Source organism: Nanorana parkeri, unplaced genomic scaffold, assembly GCF_000935625.1.
Source record: "Nanorana parkeri isolate BGI_ZX_2015 unplaced genomic scaffold, ASM93562v1 scaffold511, whole genome shotgun sequence".
NCBI lineage: Eukaryota > Metazoa > Chordata > Amphibia > Anura > Dicroglossidae > Nanorana > Nanorana parkeri.
The window spans coordinates 299,480-320,124 of NW_017306779.1; the positions used below are offsets into that span (position 1 = coordinate 299,480).

The 20,645-nt window shown below is 41.3% G+C and overlaps 1 protein-coding gene across 1 annotated transcript in view; it reads right to left on the minus strand.

Moving 5' to 3' along the window:
* ARAP2 (ArfGAP with RhoGAP domain, ankyrin repeat and PH domain 2) overlaps nt 1–20,645 on the minus strand; it is a 235,860-nt gene that overhangs the window by 16,636 nt on the left and 198,579 nt on the right. The window contains exons 29-31 of the mRNA XM_018561260.1: nt 5,633–5,715; nt 3,758–3,793; nt 1,020–1,083 (exon numbers count right to left, since the gene is read on the minus strand). Coding sequence (XP_018416762.1) covers nt 1,020–1,083; nt 3,758–3,793; nt 5,633–5,715 — 183 coding nt within the window. The remainder of the gene's footprint in view (nt 1–1,019; nt 1,084–3,757; nt 3,794–5,632; nt 5,716–20,645) is intronic.

A 20,645-nucleotide genomic window follows, 5' to 3' on the forward strand; every position in this document is an offset into this window, starting at 1 on the left:
CTTTGCTATACAGTAGAGGGACTGCAAGAGGAGAATGCCAAGGCATTTTAACATCAAGGAATCAAACCAGAGCCACAGTCATATACCCACATTTGTTTACTGCTCAGGGGCTATGTAGGCAGTAGGGACAAAAAAGAACTATGTACTTTTGTACACAACATAGTATTCAATCATAGATGAATCTCAAAAAACACAATCTATGAGTCTGATGCATTTAAAAGGTTCTGCTGCTATTATGCTTACCATTTTTTTATATTATTCTACTTGCTATAATTGCTGTGGCTGCTGCTATAATTACTACTATTATTACTATTATATTTATTACTACTAGTATTACTATGTATTAAAATATTAATGCCAGATTAGTAGCAATGGTATAGACACATTTTGAAAAAATGAATATGAATGATTGACAGTCTAAAATAGCAGTAAAATATTTAGTAAACAAATCAGCAAAATAGCAAAGATACTTGCATGAAGTTTCTATTATTGTCTGCAAAATTCTGTAAATTGTGCCATTAAATCTTTTATTAAGTACATCATAAAAAGGCAGGTGTGATCTCCATAAAACATTTTAATTGACATGTGCCTGAAATACCTATAAACCTTTAAATGTTAAGATCATAAAATTAAACTTAAAAAAAAAATATCAGCATACAATGACTGTTTTTAAATTTACAGAAAATAAAAAACTTAAGGAAAAAAATAATTTACATTTTTACTTATACTCAAATCCAGTGTTAAAATATCCCCACTTGGAATTTTAATTACTGTATCTTTGAATGAATATTTAATTAGTAGTCATCAGACTGGAGATGATTTATTGGTCATGATTGAATTCTACTATAATTTTATGCATGGTGCTTTAATGTCCAAATAATAAAAACATGCCCAGCAGTTTGATTTGTGTTCCTTCAATAACAGGTTTATGGCTGGTAAAATATTTTGAGAAAGAAAAATGTGTTTCTTTAAAATCACTGAAATATGTTTATGCGTTGATCTGTCTGCCATCACTGTACCTGTGCATTGAGAATACTAATAATCCATTCCATTTGTGCCTTCTGTGTATCACAACAGAGATGCCTAAAAAAAATTACATATTAGAATCCTGTTAATTACCATGTTGTGATCATCAAATCAGAAAAGCAGATTGACCATGTTGTTGTCAAATATTAGATACAGAGCTGTGTGAGCGGGGTAAGAGAGTTGTGTGTCTCTCCTCTGACTCATTTGGCTGTGTGTGTTCTGAAAAGCTGATCAAATTATAGCCTATCCAAAGCAAAGTGAAAACATGGCTCTGTAAATTTGGTGAATACATGAACACATAATATATGCAAGATTTCATATTTACCTGCCTAAAAAGAAACAAAAAAGCAGGTTTAAATCTTCGTTCTGAATATTATTTATAAAAACATTATGCATTCCCTTAAAACTATGCTATGTTTTCTATTTGTTTTTTCTTTTGGCTTTAAAATACGGTATATAGAAAATAAAATGAGAAGGAAATAAAGCCTTGCTTATCCCAAAGAAACAATATAGAAATTACAGTATATATAGAATAAAAAATAAGGACAAAACCACTGTCAAATCATCAGGCACATAGTGTAAATGACAAGTGGGTCTGGCCTACACAAGGTACATAAGTTTTTGTGATGAAGGGGTTATTAAACTTGCTATAATAATATGTAGATCCTCAAATCAGCTCTGAATTGGTGCTGACACTGCCCTTCCTTCTGGAGGGTGGCTACTGATGTTTCCCATGGTTTCTCTGTGTGTTGTAATTTAGCCAACACTTCAAACTCACTACCATGATGGACTAGAATTTCACTTTTAGATTATTAATTTGTATTGAGATTGTAGTCCAACCCAGGAGCAAGCTTGGAGCAGTGGCTACTTTACAACACACACAGGGACCATAGGGAAGAAAAGTAGCCCCCCTCCAGAAGGAAGGACAGTGTCAGCACCAATAAAGAGAGGGTTTGGTGGTCTACAGTTGGGAGATGCACAAATACATTACATTTTTGTTAATAGTTAAAGAAATTCACTCATCCTCATAGTTCGGACCGACGTGTGACAATGAAACTGCCACACGTCGGCTCAATAGATTAAGAAGTGAGCAAACGCATACCGTTGCTCTCTCACTTCTTGATCATCTCCTTGCAGAGAGCGGTAACATCAAGTAAACGCTCCCCGCACCCCGCAGGGATTCCCCCCTCAAAGCTCTGATCCTACAGCTTTAGATAGGCGGAGCCAGCTGTCATTCACGTAGCTGGGTGGATCTCGACAGCATTGTTGGGATCTGTCCCAGCTGTGGCGCTCTCAGTATACCGTGAGCTGTAGCTCGCGATACACTGAGCTTTGGGCCACAGGAGGAGATTAGTATATGTCCTCCCATGACCCTTAAGAGAACTATGGGGGAAAAACACTTAACCTATAGTTCTCTTTTAACTCCTGAGTTTAGTGTCATTTTAAGTAGTACATGTGACTAGGTTAATCAAGAGAAATACATGAGTCAAAGCAGATGGATATAGAACATTCCTTCTGTTTCTCTTTATTAATCTCTGTATGTTAGGATATCATATTATGACAACCTGAGACTTTTTTTTAATTGTTCAATTCTCTCTCCTTCATTTCTCTAGCTATATGTGAGAACAGAAGGTGGAAGTAAGCTAAAGCAGCTTTAATATCAACAACAGCAATTAAATAATACATATTTCCCATAATAACACTGTTCAAGATCAAGAAAAAACAGTGAGAAGGCTTTATTTAAGAGGAAGCTCTACAAGCACACATATAATGAAAAATGTAATCCAGTCCTGTTTGCTTTACCTACATAGTTGTGTTCAACAATAGTTGAGCTTCTGCATTAGCATTAGTAGCTACAGTAGCTGGAATCCTCTATCCATGCCCTAAGTCTCTTACGTATACAAATAGTACTGATTGGCATTGCTCCATGCACACCCTCAGAGTTGTACTTGCTTCAGGTGTGCTTGAGTTAAAACCTAGATTTGCAATAGGCATTTTCATAAGCACACTTAATAATATTGGAACTGCCTGAGGGGGGTCTATTCTGACTTTTGGTTGCCATGTTGCAAAGGTTTAAAAAGTAGGTTTAACAAAAATCAAACATAAAAGTGTATGTATATCTAAAACCTTTTAGATTTTGACCTTTACTACCTGTGCTAGAGATGCAGCAGGAAGTGAGATTTAATCTTTACAAAGTTAGAGTAATTAGTAATATTTAATCATAAAACTGACTAGAAAAATGACAAAAATAATTTGTTTAAAATGATTTAATGTGATTGTGTTCAAGGACCCCTTCACCCCACATCCAGATAATCTCCAGACCAGGCCAGATCGTTTCTGGACCCAAAATTAATCCTAATGTATCCCTATGCTATTTCTGGCCTCTCTTCACTCCAGCACAGTCCGTTCCAGACCAGACAAAAAGAATACTGCATGTCTCATTTTGTCTGGTCTGGAATGCACTGGAACACATGGAAACCCAACAAAAACACATACAAACGTACTGGAACACACCTGAAAGCCCAATTTAAGCTAAAAAAAGCCCCAGATCCATAACGCAGCAAAATCGCAGTAAAATTGTGGTAAAAACGCGGCAAACCACGTTCTATATCTGGTCCGGAAAATGGTGTGAACCTGGCCTAAGAGGTCTAATTAGGAATAATCCCACCCGTTTCTGCATAGAAAATTTTATAAAACTGTGCAGGGAAACAGTTTTTGGGCTTAGACGTACCATTGATGTTTTTCAAAACAAGCAGTCAATCCAAACCTAAAATAAAAAATAAGAAAAATAAAATCACATTTAGAAATGTATGATTCCCAGCAGTAATATGGGAAGCATCTGTTCCATTTAGTATTGACTTATAATTCTGGGCTTGACATAGACTTATCACACAATTGTCAGTGCTGTTCAGTAGTTTGATTGAAATAGACATGGATAACCTCCTTTGATCTTCAATGCAAAATGTGAAAGAGCACGCAACAACACCCTTCCTTTATCAGTACTACCATTTGCTCACATGCCTCAATATAAAGTAGTATTACATTCTCAAACTTTTTTCAGTAATGCCAAGCAAACAAATATTCATTGCGAGCAAAGCATTTTTTAAAATTCTTGTGCAAGCCCTTAGTCATCATGTTTCTGAACAACTGGCTCCAACTCTCTTAACTCCACTTCCCTGAAATTCCTGTGCAATAAAAAATCACAGGTGACATAGCAGTCTCCAGCAGCTGTCCATCTGCTAGCTTGGAGAAAGGAGGAAAGACGATTGAGGTGAAGGGAGTATGGATTGTGGTTTGCCTTGCTTTGCCTGTGTGTTTGTGGAGACACATACAGCTAACTAGCACACACAAAGGTGGCTCAATAAGACCGTGCAGGGGAAAGGAAAACAGGATATCAAGGCCAGTGCTCAGGAGGCCAGCTGAATATTCAGGGAAAAAAAACTTTTAAACATCAAGGAACTGAATCCATTGTAAGTGATTTGAAATTGCCTTAAAACCTTTTGACTTCAATATATACATTTTGTTTCAAAATATATGTTTTTTTGAACTTTCGTCAATTTTGCTAATGGTTAGAGCGGTCTAATTCATGTTTGTTTTCAACTGTGGTGACTAGAAAAAATTGAAGGAGAAGAATGTCAACTAACTGAATTAGTTGACTTAATCATGGTAAGATCAAATGCTCTGATTAACTTTTTTGAATGAGCATTCAAATGAAATTCTGACAGTGTATGGCCAGCTTGTCTTCCTGTAAGAGCATTCATTGGTGCAATAATATATTATATTAGAAAAGAAAACTAGATTCTCATGCATGGTAGCAGTTTCTACCTATGCTGTCTTTGTGTTAGGACTGCCTTGCATGCTCCTACTCCTGTGCTGCCTATCTCCATGTAGTTCCCCACTCTGCCACCTGTCTCCACCTCCCCACATGTCCCTCCTTGGGTGCAACCATTGCCAGGCCACTCTGCCATGAAACATCTTCTCAACCCTTATTTGCCAACAGTTATGCTCCCCTGGAGCTTCAGTCTAGTTGCTAGACAGTGGGTTGGCTCTGTTTGCCTAGCCTCCTCCTCTCCCACTGAACAGAGGTGCTGTGATGCCTTATTTGAACATTACAAGTCCACAACCCTGAGTTTGAGATAGTTCTGTCTGCTCTGGTCTAGTACCAAACACCGAACCATAGTTAGGCAGTCTTCATTTCAGCTTGTCCCTGGATTAATCACTTGTCGATCACCTAGCCCTGACCTAAGCCTGTCCCTAGATTACTCACTGGATTAGGCTTGCTGCCTGCTGCTGGCCCTGACCCCTGCTATAATCTGCCACCTGACCACCACCGGTCTCTGGAGTCCTTTACCAGCTACTCTCATGCTACACAGCAGCCCACACTTAATTGTTAAGATCAGAGACGCTTTCTATATCCTTGCTCAGAGAGGAGAATACTTGGAGGGAGACTATAGCATTGTATATAAAGCGTGCTTGCCTTTAGGGAATGAGGCTGTTATAGGTGAAGTGACACTTGCCATCTATTGTCTCTGACCTCTGGTACTGGAGTGAGCATTAGACTGTGTATCTTGTTTTATTTGATCCCTATTTTTTTTCAGTTGCTTACCTTGTTGGTGGTTTCATTTTCTTTTTGACTCCTAAGAAAAATTTGCATACTACCACAGGCAACACTTTTTCTGGTTTAATGCTCTGAATGAAAAAAAAATATATATATTGTTAAAAATATTGTTTAAGCAGTGTGATGTTTGAATTAATATATTGTGGTGTTCCTTTTTTTTATTTTTGGATGCATTCGTTTTTTTTTTTTTTAATAGAGGATTATTTAGTAACAGAGGAGGTGAGCATAAATCCAATAATTTGTTGATAACAGCCAACTGATTAAGAAGACATAGTTAAGGAATATACTATAGGTGAGAAATCTAATAACACCTATTGAATTGCCTTAGAATAAAATATAGTCAATGTTGATGCAGAAATACAGCTTTATTTAGGATTCAAATTAAGTTTTAAATGGTAGCATAGCTGGATTTATTAACATTGATAGCTGCTTTATAATACATCTGTTGATTCTAGAGATAAACACTGGATTTAATGTGTAGTAAAGAGATCATATAATACAAAAAGCACATAGTTTAAATTAGAGCTAAATATCCCAGGTACTGTAAAACTGGGATTATGTGAAGTGGAACTATAGGACAAAATAAAATGCCATATATGATGTAGTCGGTCAATAGCATTAACACAGTCCCCCTTGTAATGGTTTTATTACCTGTCGATTTGGGCAGTAAGTCTGTTATTTTCAACTTCCTTTAACAGACTAATCAAAGCAAAACTGGTGGATTGCCTCAGGCGAGGATCCCCTGCCCACACCTCTCCCCCTCAATTAAGTCAAACAAGCAAAAGTAGGGTATGGAGGGTTTCTAGAGAGGCAACAAATCCTTTAACAGACTAAGCTGTCCAGCTAAAGTGGCTTTTAGAGGGTTGACACATTTTACACACTGACAGTGGTGCTGAAAATTGTCAGTTTTCATTTATATAGGTAAATAATTACTGGCTGGATCATCAGGTGAAAATAAATAAATAAAACAAATGCAGCTACCACATCTAAGGATAGATTAACTGCAATATTTTTGTTTTGTTTTCACGTTTACTTACTCTGCTGTGGATAAGTTTACTTCTTCCACCTGAGTTGGTAAAGCCATTTTTTCCTCTTACATATACACCCCAAACCATTTTTTTTTAAAGCGGAAAGGTTTTTGAATTCAAGCAGATTTAAAGGGACTAGGGGGTCTATTCACTAAGCTGCCATAGGCAGCCAAGTGACTAACCGACCCCAAGCGAAGTGAGCCGAACGCTGTTTGGCCATTCACTTCAGGCTGCTACGGCTGATCCCAGCCGTATATCGGCTGAAATCAGCCATACATCGTGTGGCTTCGGGTTGGCCAAACATGCTCAGTAGGCCTAAAATGGCGCCTTCCTCCTCCACGCGTGTCCCATCACACAGCAATCGCCGGAGGGGCTCCCCTTCCCTGGATGCCTCCCAGCATGGATCCAACTCACCTCGGCCGGCCGATGCAGATCCCCATGACGACGGCGAAGAGCTCACGGATGACTTGCCATCTGATGTACCAGAGGGGATTCGGGCCTTGCTGAGGTACCTCCCCACTAAACGGGACTTTGAGTCTATGGTGTTCCGGGTCGTAGCGGAGGTAACGACCACCTGCTCCACGATGGACTCGAGGATCTCCGCACTCGAGTCGGCAGCCCAGCGGCCGGACCCCCGGCTCTCGGACCTGCAACTCCACCTGGAGGACATGGAAGACAGGGGGAGGCGCAACAACCTGCGTATCCGTGGCATCCCGGAGGCCACTGGCGCCCCCAACCTGCGGGCCACAGTGCAAGCCATATTTGCATCCCTACTGCATACCGTTGAACCCGCCACAATCATCCTGGACCGGGTCCACAGAGCCATGGGCCCCTGACTTCCTAACTCATCAACCCGTGGTATGCCGTGTCCATTACTATACTATCAAAGAGGAGATACTCTGGGCTGCATGGCAACGTAGGCCCGTTGAGTTCGATGGAGTACAGCTACAGATCTTCCCGGATCTATCCCACAACACCCTCAAGCGCCGAGCACTCCTCCGCCCAGTGTTGAATCGGATCCGCAGTGCAGGGGCGACCTACCGATGGCGTTACCCGTTCCATCTAATAGTGAGAAAGGGGGAATCCTCTTACGTGCTCCGCTTCCAGAAGGATGTCTCTGGCCTAGGCGGCTTCTTCAACGTGAATATATCCCACCTCCTGATGACTGGTTGGGGCCCCGACGAACACCTGCAGCCCAGCGACGCTCCCGATCCAAATCAAGATCTGCCCGCCAGCAACGACAGCGCACAGGAGGCCACGTGAATCTGAGGATGCCGGTGGAGGCCTAAATGGATATGAGGACCTAGATGCCTCTAACGCTCTTTGGGGCTTAGTTTCTCCTTTTCCTTTTTTCCTTGTATCTTTCTATCATCAGGTTTCTTCTGGCACCCGGACTCCACAGACCCTTCAAACCCCCCCTGGGCACCACAGGACTTTGCCCGGTCGAGTTCCCCACAGATCGGATGCCATACGGAACCTGCCGTTGCAGTGGACTATCCTCTTCCTCCCTGGATTTGATGTGGATGATTGATCCAAACCGCCCGATGTGAGGTGATGGGGACTGATTGCTAATGAAGGGAGGGGGTTCAGCCATTACCGCCTGCCGGCTACACATGGGTTGAGCACATACCTCATTATATGTTACTCTGGGGAACTAGGGTCAACTGTTGCTCCCCCAGGGAGGATAATGCCGGGGAGGAAACAGCCCAATAGTGGGGTTGTACTACGATACTCTCGAGAAAATTAGATGGGTGTTGGTGGCCAGTGCACCACTCATAGATGCATGGGATCTCCAGCGGGGGAAAACTTTAAAGGTTGCTTTGCATTACCTAAAGTGCCAGTTTAGGATGTTATATAAGTTATTTCTGTTCCATGCGTTCCCCGTGGCGAAGGTCCCGCAGGGGGGCTGGCGGTGTAGTTCCGGGAAGATGCCGCATGATCTGGGGTGGGGCTGCCGGGAGGGGGTCTCCCCTGACGTAATTGTTGGATGGGGGTCCCCCTGCCCTTAGCGGTCTCTCCCTTGGTGTTTTATGCCTTCTGCCCGAGGGAAAGGTTATGGGTTACATTTTGTGTGGTGTAAAGTTTATGCTGATATCCCAATTTACAATGCACCTTCAGAATTTACCTCCATCCAGGTTGGGGGGTGAGACACAACGTGACTTTATTTATCAGATGGCTCCTAGGATGCCCGGTCCAGCAGGGCTCCTGCCCTGTGTCAAGGGTTCAACCCGACCCGATGCGCCCCTGGGTCGGGCCGACAACCGGGGTGTTCTTGGGAGCGACAACTGTATGCCGTGTGTCCCCACCATTGATATCTGCTAGAAATATGAAGTATGTGCACCTACATGCCATGTGCAGGTTATGTACAGGTTCCAATGAGTGCTACTCTACACATATCCTCTTCAAGCTTGCCGCTTGTGGAGTTACTCACAAGCTGTGCTTAGATTCGACTCCCCCAATAGTTATGACTCCCACGGTCCGTCTGGTGCGGCTGTAGGAGGTTTTTCTACAAACTTCGGTTCCTCTTAGTTGTTTGTCTTGTATTCTGCTCCCCCCCTCCCTATCCCCATCCAAAATCCTAAGTGTACTTCCCCCTCTCCTAGCCCTCCTCTTCAGCTGGCCTGACTCTTGCTCCTTATCCTCCTCTTCCTGCCTGCCTCCGTCCCTTCCTTCCCACTCTCTACTCCCTTCCTCTTGTGCAGCCCCGCCCTTCTCCCCCCGTCCCTCTCCCGTTCCCCTCCCCGAATCTCATTTGACTCCTACGCCAGGATCCCAACATGCCCCCATATAGCTATTTGTCCTTTAACGTGTGACCCGAATCCGGTCATACTTAGAATCCTTAGGCATGCCCTCCATCCCCGATAATGTTGTTCACTCCTCAGAACTCCCGATTATAGAACTGGAATTGGAAGCGGTTATGAAGCAGACAAACATGGTGAAGGCCCCTGGCCCGGATGGCTTTACCCTGCTGTATTACAAGCGATTTGCCCCCATCCTCAATTCTCACTTTGTTCGGGCCCTTAACTCCTTCATGAGAGCTACCCTAGAACATATGGAGTTGGGCCCCCACATGTTGTTGTGGATTATGTCGCTATATTCTCGACCATCAGCTAAAGTACAAATTAATGGGGGTTTGTCAGAGAAGTTTTATATATCGAACGGCATGAGACAAGGGTGTCCTCTATCTCCTCTGATCTTCATCATTACCCTGGAGCCCTTACTGAGGAGAATAAGGTCCAACCAGGATATTCACAGAATCGATGCAGGGGCCCATTCCCACAAGGTGGCTGCTACGCGGATGATTTGCTCTTTTTTCTCACTGCCCCGGATATATCTCTACCAAATATTTTAGCGGAACTCGCAGAATATGGGAAAGTATCCAATTATCATATTAATGCCCAAAAATCTGAAGCCCTGAATCTCACCCTCCCTTCCTCCCACGTGCTCCGCCTTCAGGGTAATTTCCCGTTCGCTTGGTCAACGACCTCAATCAAATACCTGGGTGTCCAGCTCCCGAGAGAATTGAATACAGCCTACTCTTTGATTTTTTTACCCCTGCTACAAAGAATAAGGATGGACCTCAGGGACTAGTCCCGTCTGGCGTTCTCCTGGATAGGCAGGTGCAACGTAATTAAACAGAATGTCTTACCGAGGTTACTATACCCTATTCAAGCACTGCCCATCTTGGTGCCCAGGGGATTCTGGGCGACGGTTCAGTCGCTGATCACAAAATACATTTGGGGGTCTAAACCAACTAGAATACTACATTCAATTCTCTGCTTACCTAAGAAATACTAAGAAATACGGAGGTTTGGCTGTCCCTGACATCTCGCACGAATCCTCAACACGCATTCCTTGACGGGTTACAGAAAATCGGTCATTATCCACCTGATTAACGCTGCTCGGGCCTGCATCCCGGCCATGTGGAAGAAAGCTTTCCCACCCATGTTGCAACCTCTGGCTCAGTAAGGTTCAAGACATTAGACACATAAAGGGAACTGGAACCCGGTCCAATACTACCTGGTTCTGGTGGGATGAGTTTACCTCTACACAAGTCTACCTAGATCTATTGGTCTGAGCCTCCCCCCCCTCCCACTCCAGTATTTTCCCCTGCTGGGTCCCTCCTGCTTACCCCCTTTGCTTTTCCATCTTTGTTACTCCGATACAACCCTACCCATAGTATGTAAATATTTACCTGCCCCATTGACATGACACCTGTGAGCCTACAGTGGATCATCTACCCGAGTTTAATCACGGTTGGGCGGTCTGCACACTGGGCTTTGGGAGGACGGCACATACGGAGGTGGGCTCGGCCCTCTTCTTCAGAGGCGGTCTCCTCAGACGATTAAGGGCCCATTGTGGAATCACACGACCCTCCCACGCATCTACGGTATACCTAGCATACGGGCTGACAGGTTGTCAAGGAGGGCTTTATTTAGGTTTATACGCATTAGGGTTGTTACAGTGTACAGTATAATGTATTATTTTGTATTGTATATGTTTAGTATACAATACTAAACATCCCAGATAGCAAGATATTGTGCTGCAGGTTTGAAAATGACTTGCTAAGCTATTGCAGACTTTCCAAGCTTCACAATTTTGTTGCACAATTACAGGAAGTCTGCATTGCAAGTCTCCAGACCAGCGAGCTTGCAGAGCTCTTGCTAGGACCTACAGGACTATTGCTTGTAGACTTGCCAAGCAAATTTGCTACAAATTCAAAAAGTGTCAACTAGAACTTGTGCTGAAAGTGTTCTGCAAGTCTACAACTTGCCAGGAATATGTGCAGCAAGTTAACAAAATTACAATTTCACCCCGCCACAAGTTTGTAGCAAGTTATCCTTGCTATCTGGGATATAGTTGCGCCCACTGCTTTTACAGTGGGAGCTATTTCCCCCACTTGATACATATGCTTATGTGTTTGTTTTAAAACTTGACAAATAAAAGAATTTATAAAAAAAAGAATGCATAGTTAGATTCCTATTGGCTATTTCACTTTGCAATAGCCAATAGCAAACTAGCTATTGCACCCGCCCTCTGCTGCTGTCAATCACCAGAGGGGGACCTAATGGAGAACTGCAGGTCCCGCTCTGCTGATTCACAGCAGTAGTGGGCGGGTGCAAATGCCAGTTTGCTATTGGCTATTGCAAATTGAAATAGCCAATAAGAATCTAGCTATGCATTCCTAGGGTGATTTCAGCCAATGGCTCCGATGGCAGAAGAAAAAAAAAATGAGCAGGGAAAGGTTTACTCTTCTCGATCGATCAGAGTGAACCTTTCTGGGAGAAAGTGTTTCTCTCCCGGGCGGCCGGGAGCCTATTAGACTCCCAGAGCGTCCGGGGGAGGAATGACAGGTGGCGTTTCTGGTTAAACACAATTTGGGGTTGTTTTACTTCTGGAGATATCAGCTCTATGTCAGTTACCCTTTCAAATTGGTCCGTCTTACCAGATCCATAACCGGTGCAAGACGTAAAACAAACAAAGAGGCCGGGCTTCCTATATATTATAAGAAGTCCAAAGGGTTATTCAAAGACTGGGACAGACCAAATATGACATTATTCTTAGAAAAAAGATTTATTTATATAGAGGTAAACAACAGACATGGCCAACATCTACCTAACGACAAATAAAAAACAGTACAAAAAAACAGTACAAAAGAAGTGCTGACTGTGATCAAAGTAATCGTTGGGTGGGACAGCGTAAACCCCCTAGAAGTTAAGCACATCCGTCAGGGCACATAGCAGCTTGTCAATTTAAGTATCGCATAAACTTCAGGTGAAAGCCATGTGTAGTCTTGGTATCACATGAATTACAAATTAGCAGCTCAAAATTTGCCACTTAGTTTTATTTGTATCTGCCTGTTCGGCAACATGTAATAGTATATCATTAATTTCTTAGGCAAATATATTTTTATGTTGCAGGAGAGCTGGACACTTAGTAATTCAGATTTTTGTTGTATATTTTTCGTGCAGTTCTTAATCATGAGCGTCCCGAGTTGTAACTGAAAAGACACTTTTCCTCACGGGATATTAGTGGCTATAATCAGTTTGTCAGTAATAAAAGTGAAATGATGGTGTAGGTACTGGACAGTATGTGAGTCTTCCCTTTTGTGCTGTGATAGTACAGGGGTATTTATTTGATCATAGCAATCTGATCTTTTTCAATGATTGAATTCAATTGAAAAGGCAGTCTTACTCACATGTCTAGCCGGGTATTGTTCCGTGTAAAGTTTGTCCTTTCGATCAGTGGGGTGGTTTTGTTGAAGGGACAATGAGTGTAATCCCAGATTTGTCCTTAGCTCGGAAATCCATGATGTCAAGGAAACAGGGGAGTCCAAATTGTATCAAAGTAACACGAGAGAAGCGATGTGGGTCCAGACGCTACATCAATGCGCCTCGTATGCTTGGGGTTTGTCCAACCATTGAATGTATGGCATCTACGTGTTTCACCCCTCCCCCAGGGGCTTCGTCAGGACGTGCAGGTTCGCAGGTGAATGAGGTATATAGCTAGTCTCCTCACCTGCGAGCCGTCTTCCAATTAGGCCCATGGACATCGCTGGCCTAAATTGTAATTTACCAGATGGCAGTCAGTTTTATTGTACATCACATATAGTTTGCTTGGATAGCGGGCAATTGAGTTAGGGTAACCGAAGTTGCGTATATTTCAACTGAAGAGACAGTTATATATGGCTCTTGCATTTTTTGTGATGGAGGCTCATAGAAAAACATCTAAATTAAATTAATTGTTCAAACCACTGGGTATCAAGGTATTTAACCTGTAGGTCGACATTTTTTCTTTTTGGAGGATAATTATGTCAAAGTCTCCTCTTCTAGAAGAAAGATTTAGTGCAAATATTGTCTTTACTTTTAGGCCGTTTGGTGACCCTCCATGAAATTCTGAAAAGTGTGTAGCTATCGGCTATCCTTATCTTTTTTCTTGATATCATTCATATGTTCTCCAATTCGAACCCGTAGCTGTCTTTTTGTTTTACCAGTGTAATATTTATGGCATGGACATTCCAACTGATATATTACTTTGCTGGTATCACAGTTAATAAAAGAAGTTATGTTGTAGGTTTTTGTGCCCTCTGTATTTGAAAAGTGTTAGTTTTATCCACTAGGTGACATATCCTGCATTTACCACTTGGGTACATCCCTTATTTATTATTGGTTTTACCAGGTAACCAGGAACGACATCTGTCATTACACACTGAGAACACGGAGAAGCCGCTCTCAGTGTGTAATTACAGCGTCCCTAGTTAGCTGGTAACCAGGGACGCTGATCTCTCTGAAAGTGGCCGGAGCCAGCCGTGAGATGACGGCTGGCTCCAACCAGCCGTCAGAAGCAGGCTGTCGGCCTCCAATGGCCGGCCGCTCGGCAAGCTTCAGCTTTCACCTCTGCTCAGTCGAGCTGAGGCATATGCCTTCGGCTCGACTGAGTTGCTCGGCCGACTTCGGGAGCTGTACGGGCTATAGTGAATAGCCCGTACAGCAGTCCTTCAGACTGAACCGAAGGGGTCCTGGGGCCGAAGCTGGCTGAAGGATCAGCCGAAGCTACGGCTAGATCCTCCGGCAGCTTAGTGACTAGACCCCTAGGTGTGTTAGGGTCCTGGCTGTAATGCTCATGGTTTGGCTTTAATGCTTTCTGAGTCCCTAACCTGGGACAAGTATAGCTATAAGGAATTCACACACATATTTACAACATGCTTGTTCCTCTGACTGAAAGGTATTGAAGCCAGACCAAAGAATCTTACCTCTCTGTGTAGGCATCCTCTGAAACACTTTCTGCAGCGTAATGCTTTTGGGTTTCTCAAAAAGTGCACTGCAGGAATATAACAACTGACCAAAATTCCATTTAAAGAGCTTGCTCCAATCTAAGTTGCCTATCATAGAGTCTGTTAGATAATGGGTGCCACCCTTGAATGTTTCTTGCAAAGAACTTAGCTGCTGACCTATTTTGTCCTGGCATCACTTAAACACCACTTGCCTTGAAGTTTGCTGTATTTTCTATGTCTTTGTTCTAGACTCAGGGTTTGATGCTTGGCTCTGGTTAACCCAAAGAAAAGTCTCCACTAACTGCTTTCCCTGATGGTACTTCTGTCTTATCTTCTGTCAATGCCTCCATCCTGAATATGACTCATGGCATGAACCCACCACAAACGTAGTTATTTACTAGTATTCTGGTTAGGTCTCTCCAGTTACCAGTTGCTACCAGTGCCTACCTCAGGATTCTAAAACATCTTGCTTAAAAAGAGAGCTCAACAAAATTCAGAAAATGAACCCTGCAGGGGGAGCTAAGGGAGAAGAGTTTGCAAGAAGTGTTCTGAGTGTATAGATGAACGCAGCATGAAAATAAACCACATTTATCCCACTTATATACGTTATCACTTTATATTCATGTATAAAAAATAAAGCTCCGATTACCCATAATTTATTGTAATTGACATCACATACTCCGTTCAATCACAGATGACTGATAGATAAAAATGCCCTATATATCCAGACTTCCTATTAACTGCAAGGTCCACATGCTATAAAATATATATATATCTATTGCTCAGCAATTTTCAGTTATACATATCCCATGTGTCACAATAATTAATGTATACTACGTCAAAAAAGTCGATGAAGAACTCTAGACTTTCAGCCATAGGAAAAGCATACATATTGATCATGTAGAGCCATCTTCACATAATTGGCAATGCAAGATTTGTTACATCATGAAAATGGAACTACATTTTTAATATATAAAAAATAAGAGGGCGAGGACAACAAAATAAATGAAAATTATGATTATTTTAATAAAAACAAGGATTGTTTTTAAAAACATGCCTTAGAATGTTGCTAATGCTTGAAATAATCCTCAATTAAAATATTGTTTATATCTGTGCCTTGCATTTTTTTCCTTCACCTTTTTTTATATTTTTAGTGCCATCATATAACATAGGGCATTATCTACTGTATATACTGTATTTTCATTCCTTCTTGTATCTCAAAGCTGCTAATCTGCTGTAGCCTCTATGTAGCCACTTCCTGCCTATATAAATTAACTCCAGTGATGGCTGCGCATTTCTCAGATCCAGCTGTGTAATTTGTGTTAAAATGGCCACTTGTCTCCATCGTAGCTTGTGTGACAGGTGACAATGCAGCAGCACAATTGAACAATAGAGGGTTGTCACCACAAAACAGGAAGTGCCTAAAAAGGATCATCATGGCAAGATTACCAGATATTATTTTAATTAAAAGCTGTAGATGTGAAATGATTGAAAAAATTATATGAACATGTTAAAACTTATATGAAGTTTAAGGACTGGTGTACACCACTGTGTTGCTTTAAAGACATGGCATGTGGGCATTAGCACATGTTATCACACAGCACAATACACCAAATTCTAGATGCACTGGTATGTTACAAGATGAATGGCACCCCGATCATCCTCCGCTGGACATGCTTTGCATTGCCCCGCAATGAACAGTACCTCAATAGTGTGTATTTTGGTGCTGTGAGGGGAAAAAAATAATAAAAAAAATACCCTCATGTGATGCTAAGCCTCCATGATTAAAACAACTGAAATCCAATTCAGTAAAAGAGCCAGCAAAAATAAGGCTGGGGAAGATAGGGTTAGATTAGGCTTGACATCAGAGTAAGCAATTTCAGTACAGGAGAGGAGCCTGTAAAACTGTGCAAGCCTGAATGTAGTGCTGATTTCACCCTTAAGTTACCCACACAGGCATAATGTGCTTTTTTTGTCTTTTGGGTTGAACTCATTGGACTGGTTTGTACAAACAATTAAATAGCCAGTCCTAATAATGAGCACATCTTGCATATGGGACCTTAAAGTCACCACAGGGTCACTTATTAAATAAGACCAGACTTATAAAATAATCTATACTTACCTTTCCAGTGGCCCATCTTGAAGGTAGGACCCTTCAGGATGAGCCAAATACCTGCTCCCCAGCTGCATGCAGTGGTACCCTATGCCAGTGGTGCTTCAAGATATGGATTACTGGAAAGGTAAGTATGGATGGGCTTTCTTAATGGGCTGGCATTATTTTTTAACCAACCCAGGGTCACTTTAATATGTGAGAGGTATAAAATGAGATTCTTCCTTCACTCCTTCACTTGTTCACTGAAGGAGTGACTCTTGTTACACAATTTTTAAATGGGTATAACCAATTTTGCTGATTAAGACAGACATTAGTTATCGCAGATAATTTTGTAATCAAAATTTGCAAAACTGTTTTTCATTTTTATTGAGTTCAACTTGGTTTGCTTCACAGTGAATACCTGTTATTAGACATAATCCGTGAAGTGCCTAACTAAATAACCATCTGTATTTCCCTTACAGAAGACAGTTACTCTCTAGTTTCCCTGTTCTAATTTGCCTAAGCAACATAAATGGAGGGCCCTGATCTGTTACCTGCAGGAGATACAAAAAGTGCAACAGCTAGATATTTCACACCTAAGGATGTATGTGTTTTCTTTCATTTTACAGCTTTAATTTGCAAATAATTTACTTTTTAAAACTAGTTCTATAATATGTACAATAAATGCTTAGCAAAGTGTTAATGAAGCGTGAGCTTGATTCATCCACTTCAGAACTCTTGAAGAGAAATTTGCACACTACATAATTATGGTATTTCTGAGAGAACCTGGAATTGCTGTCATCAATATATTTTTGCGTAAACAGACATTTACAGCCCTTTGTGTATAATCAATCATTCTAGGAAACTGGGTGTTGTGTAGCATATTGCATACTTAGATACCAAGGGCGAGCACTGAAGCAGAGCTTTCTACAAGAAATGAGAGGTTGTATGCTACATTTAATTTACTTCACAGTGGTTTACTTACAACTGCACATTCTAAAAATAATATAGTTCCTGTTTTAAGTATACCTGCTACCTGTATGTATCTATGTTATGGTAATTACATGTTAAAGCCATGTAAATGCTTATGTGTTCTAATGTGTATATGTATAAATAAAGGCTCCCTTTTGGGGGGGAAAGATACATATTCAGAAGTATTGTTGAGTGTGTCTAATCATGGAGACCATGTTGACCAAGCTTCTGCTGTGCAAAACAAATGGAACCAGTCACACTATGAACCTCAAAATGTTACAGCTGCATCAACTCCACCAAATGTAAAACAAGCAAAAATGCAAGGTGCTTTTCTTCTGTGCTTGTCAAGGCTGTGGCCCACAGTGCTTCATTTTGGGGGAGTAAAATGTGCTCTTCCAAAGATTTGGAGCAAGAGTGTGACACTGTAGGAGTCACATGCCGGCTCTATAGATTGAAAGCTGAGAGATCATGAAGTGCTGATCGCTCAGCTTACGGTTTTCTCCCTGCAGAGAGTAGTGACTCTCATTCACTGCACCCCTAAGGGATTCCCCCCTCCCCTCTTTGTTCCTCCAGTGCTCATTAGAGGGACAGACTGGGGAGAGGGAAGGCACAGCTGGCTCTGGGTCTAGAGAGGCAGAGCTAGCAATCAATCAGGCAGTCGGGGTTGATCCCAACAATATTGTTTGGATATTTTCTCGCTGCAGAGTATCTCTATGCTGTCAGTAAATATCCAGCAGTAGCTCGCTAGATGCTAATTTGGGTTACAGGAGTACATTAGTAAATGTATTCCTTTGACCCCCAAAAAAGGACTACATGCAAAAAAAAAAGGTTTATCTTTAGTTCTCTTTTACTATTTCGACACTAAGTGGACTTCAGAGTTACCAACAGAAATGTAAAGGCTGCTCACTAGACCTGACCAGCTACTTGGAACTCTGGTCTGCTTCCAGATATTAAATGTGTCTGATTTAATGAGGACAAAATAGGTGAAGTGACTTGTAGTGGGATGGAGAAAATCTGTGTTCATTTTAAATCATTACGTTGTGTGAAGGAGAGAATCTGCTTTTTTAATTACCCAGCACATGGATTGATGGTGAACACAGCTTGAAGAGAACTTGTGCCCAGACTATGCACACTAAAGTATTTACATATTCTAAACAAACATTAAACACACTTTAAATGAAACAAATTCCACCTTTTGCAAAAAAAATTAAAATAAATGTACACCTCTTCATAAAAGAAAAAAATGTGTATTTATTTATTTTTCTTTTTTCATAAGAGCAAGAAAAGCATTGCAACCATGATCAGTAGATAATGGGCACAGTGCTTTGGCTCCTGTAGGCTGTTCCTCCTGTCCATGCCCAGATATGCAGTAACACGGATGGGAGGAAGTATCAGTGGACTACAAGTGCGGTGACGACACCACACTTGTAGTCCGCTGAAACTGCAAGTACCTCTGCCACAGTGGCTGATGGGACCTGTAGTTTCTCCATTTACAGATCCTACCAAAGGATCTGGAAATGGATGAATTGGCTGTGTGGGAAGAGCCATGTAAGACTGGACCAAATTAAAAAAGGTAAACAAGCCTGCAGGGAGAGGAACCCCACAATTCAGGTAAGTGGGGGGAGGGGGGCTGCACTCTGACTATGTTTCATTCCCTAAATAAGAATGTAACATCAAACATGGTCAGAGAGGCAAACTAAAGTGACGTTAAACTTAGGAGTTGATTTTTACGAATGCATTCAATTAGCTTAACTGTTAACAATACTGGACCTTATTTATATATCACTTGGCTGTAGATCCTCAATGTCTTTCCTTCTGGAGGGTGGCTACTTTTGTTCCCCATGGTGTGTGTGGTAAAGTAGCCATGGCTCCAAGCTTGCTCCTGTGATGGACTACACTCTCATGTTTAGTTTACTCATTTGTATTGACATTATATCACAGGAGGGAACTAGGAGCAGAAGCTAATTTACAACACACACAGGGACTATGGGGAAGAAAAGTAAAAGGCTTCTGTAGCTCTTTTCAAACCAAATGTTTTTCATCAACGGTTACATACGTCTGTTGCCACAGTAATCAAAAGCCCATATATCCCATCGCACTCCTGACCGGAGAATGCCCAATGTATCAGGGCAAGGGAAGCAACAGGATGCCTCGGTCAAAACGTACAACAAAATTATATATATATATTATATATATACATACATACAGAAGCTTTCAATATGCTGACACTATGACTACTCCATGTCCCCATTCCCCCATGGAGGACAGATGAACTGCCACATTAGTTCACCAACCTCACAAACTGTGAACTGCGTGTGCCCAAACTATTAGCTCATCCCTAGTCAGGAGTTTGCATCTCTCTCAAACCTAAAATGTTTAAGTGATGACAGCCCAAGGGTGTGTTTTCCCATATCCACATTGGTGTACTAGCATTATTTTGCAGTGTGCTAGTAAATTTATTAGAATCACGTCGTTTTGTTACCCCCTTATCCATGACATTGGGCTTTTTTTTACTAGTTACATATTTTATTATACCTTTTATTAAAGATCCATTTGACTGGTAACATCTCAAAGCTCTTGCAAAATAGTTAAGTATAATTATCATTCTTATTAACCAAATCTGTTCATGGTGTCACCACTGTATTCACCAGTAATTATTTTGATGAACAGGTGTATCCTATGCCAGAAATAATGATCCATAGTACATTAAAACCACAATCAACTGGCTTTCATATATTTCTAAAAAATTACATCTGGATTAAGATTCATTACATGTGAAGCAAGTGGCATTTTATACCATATTGTAATTATTTTAGGAAGTCTCTTAGGATTCAGCATACCTTGGAGGGCTTTTTAAAAGATTTATTTTCTATCCAGATCAGTAGATTCAGTTAACACACCTTATCCATCAATAAATAAGCAAGGTGTTCAGTTTCAGTAAAATTGCATATTTTTAAAAAGGGTATGTGTTTTTCCTCTTTATAAATAACTGTTTTCAAGGTATTTAATTACGTATACATTTTACTTGTATTTGATGGTTTTCTAATCCATCTAACCATTTCATTATAAATATTTTTATTGCTGAATAGCAACAGCTTTTAGATCATTTATGCTGTGCATTTAATATTTTGGTGA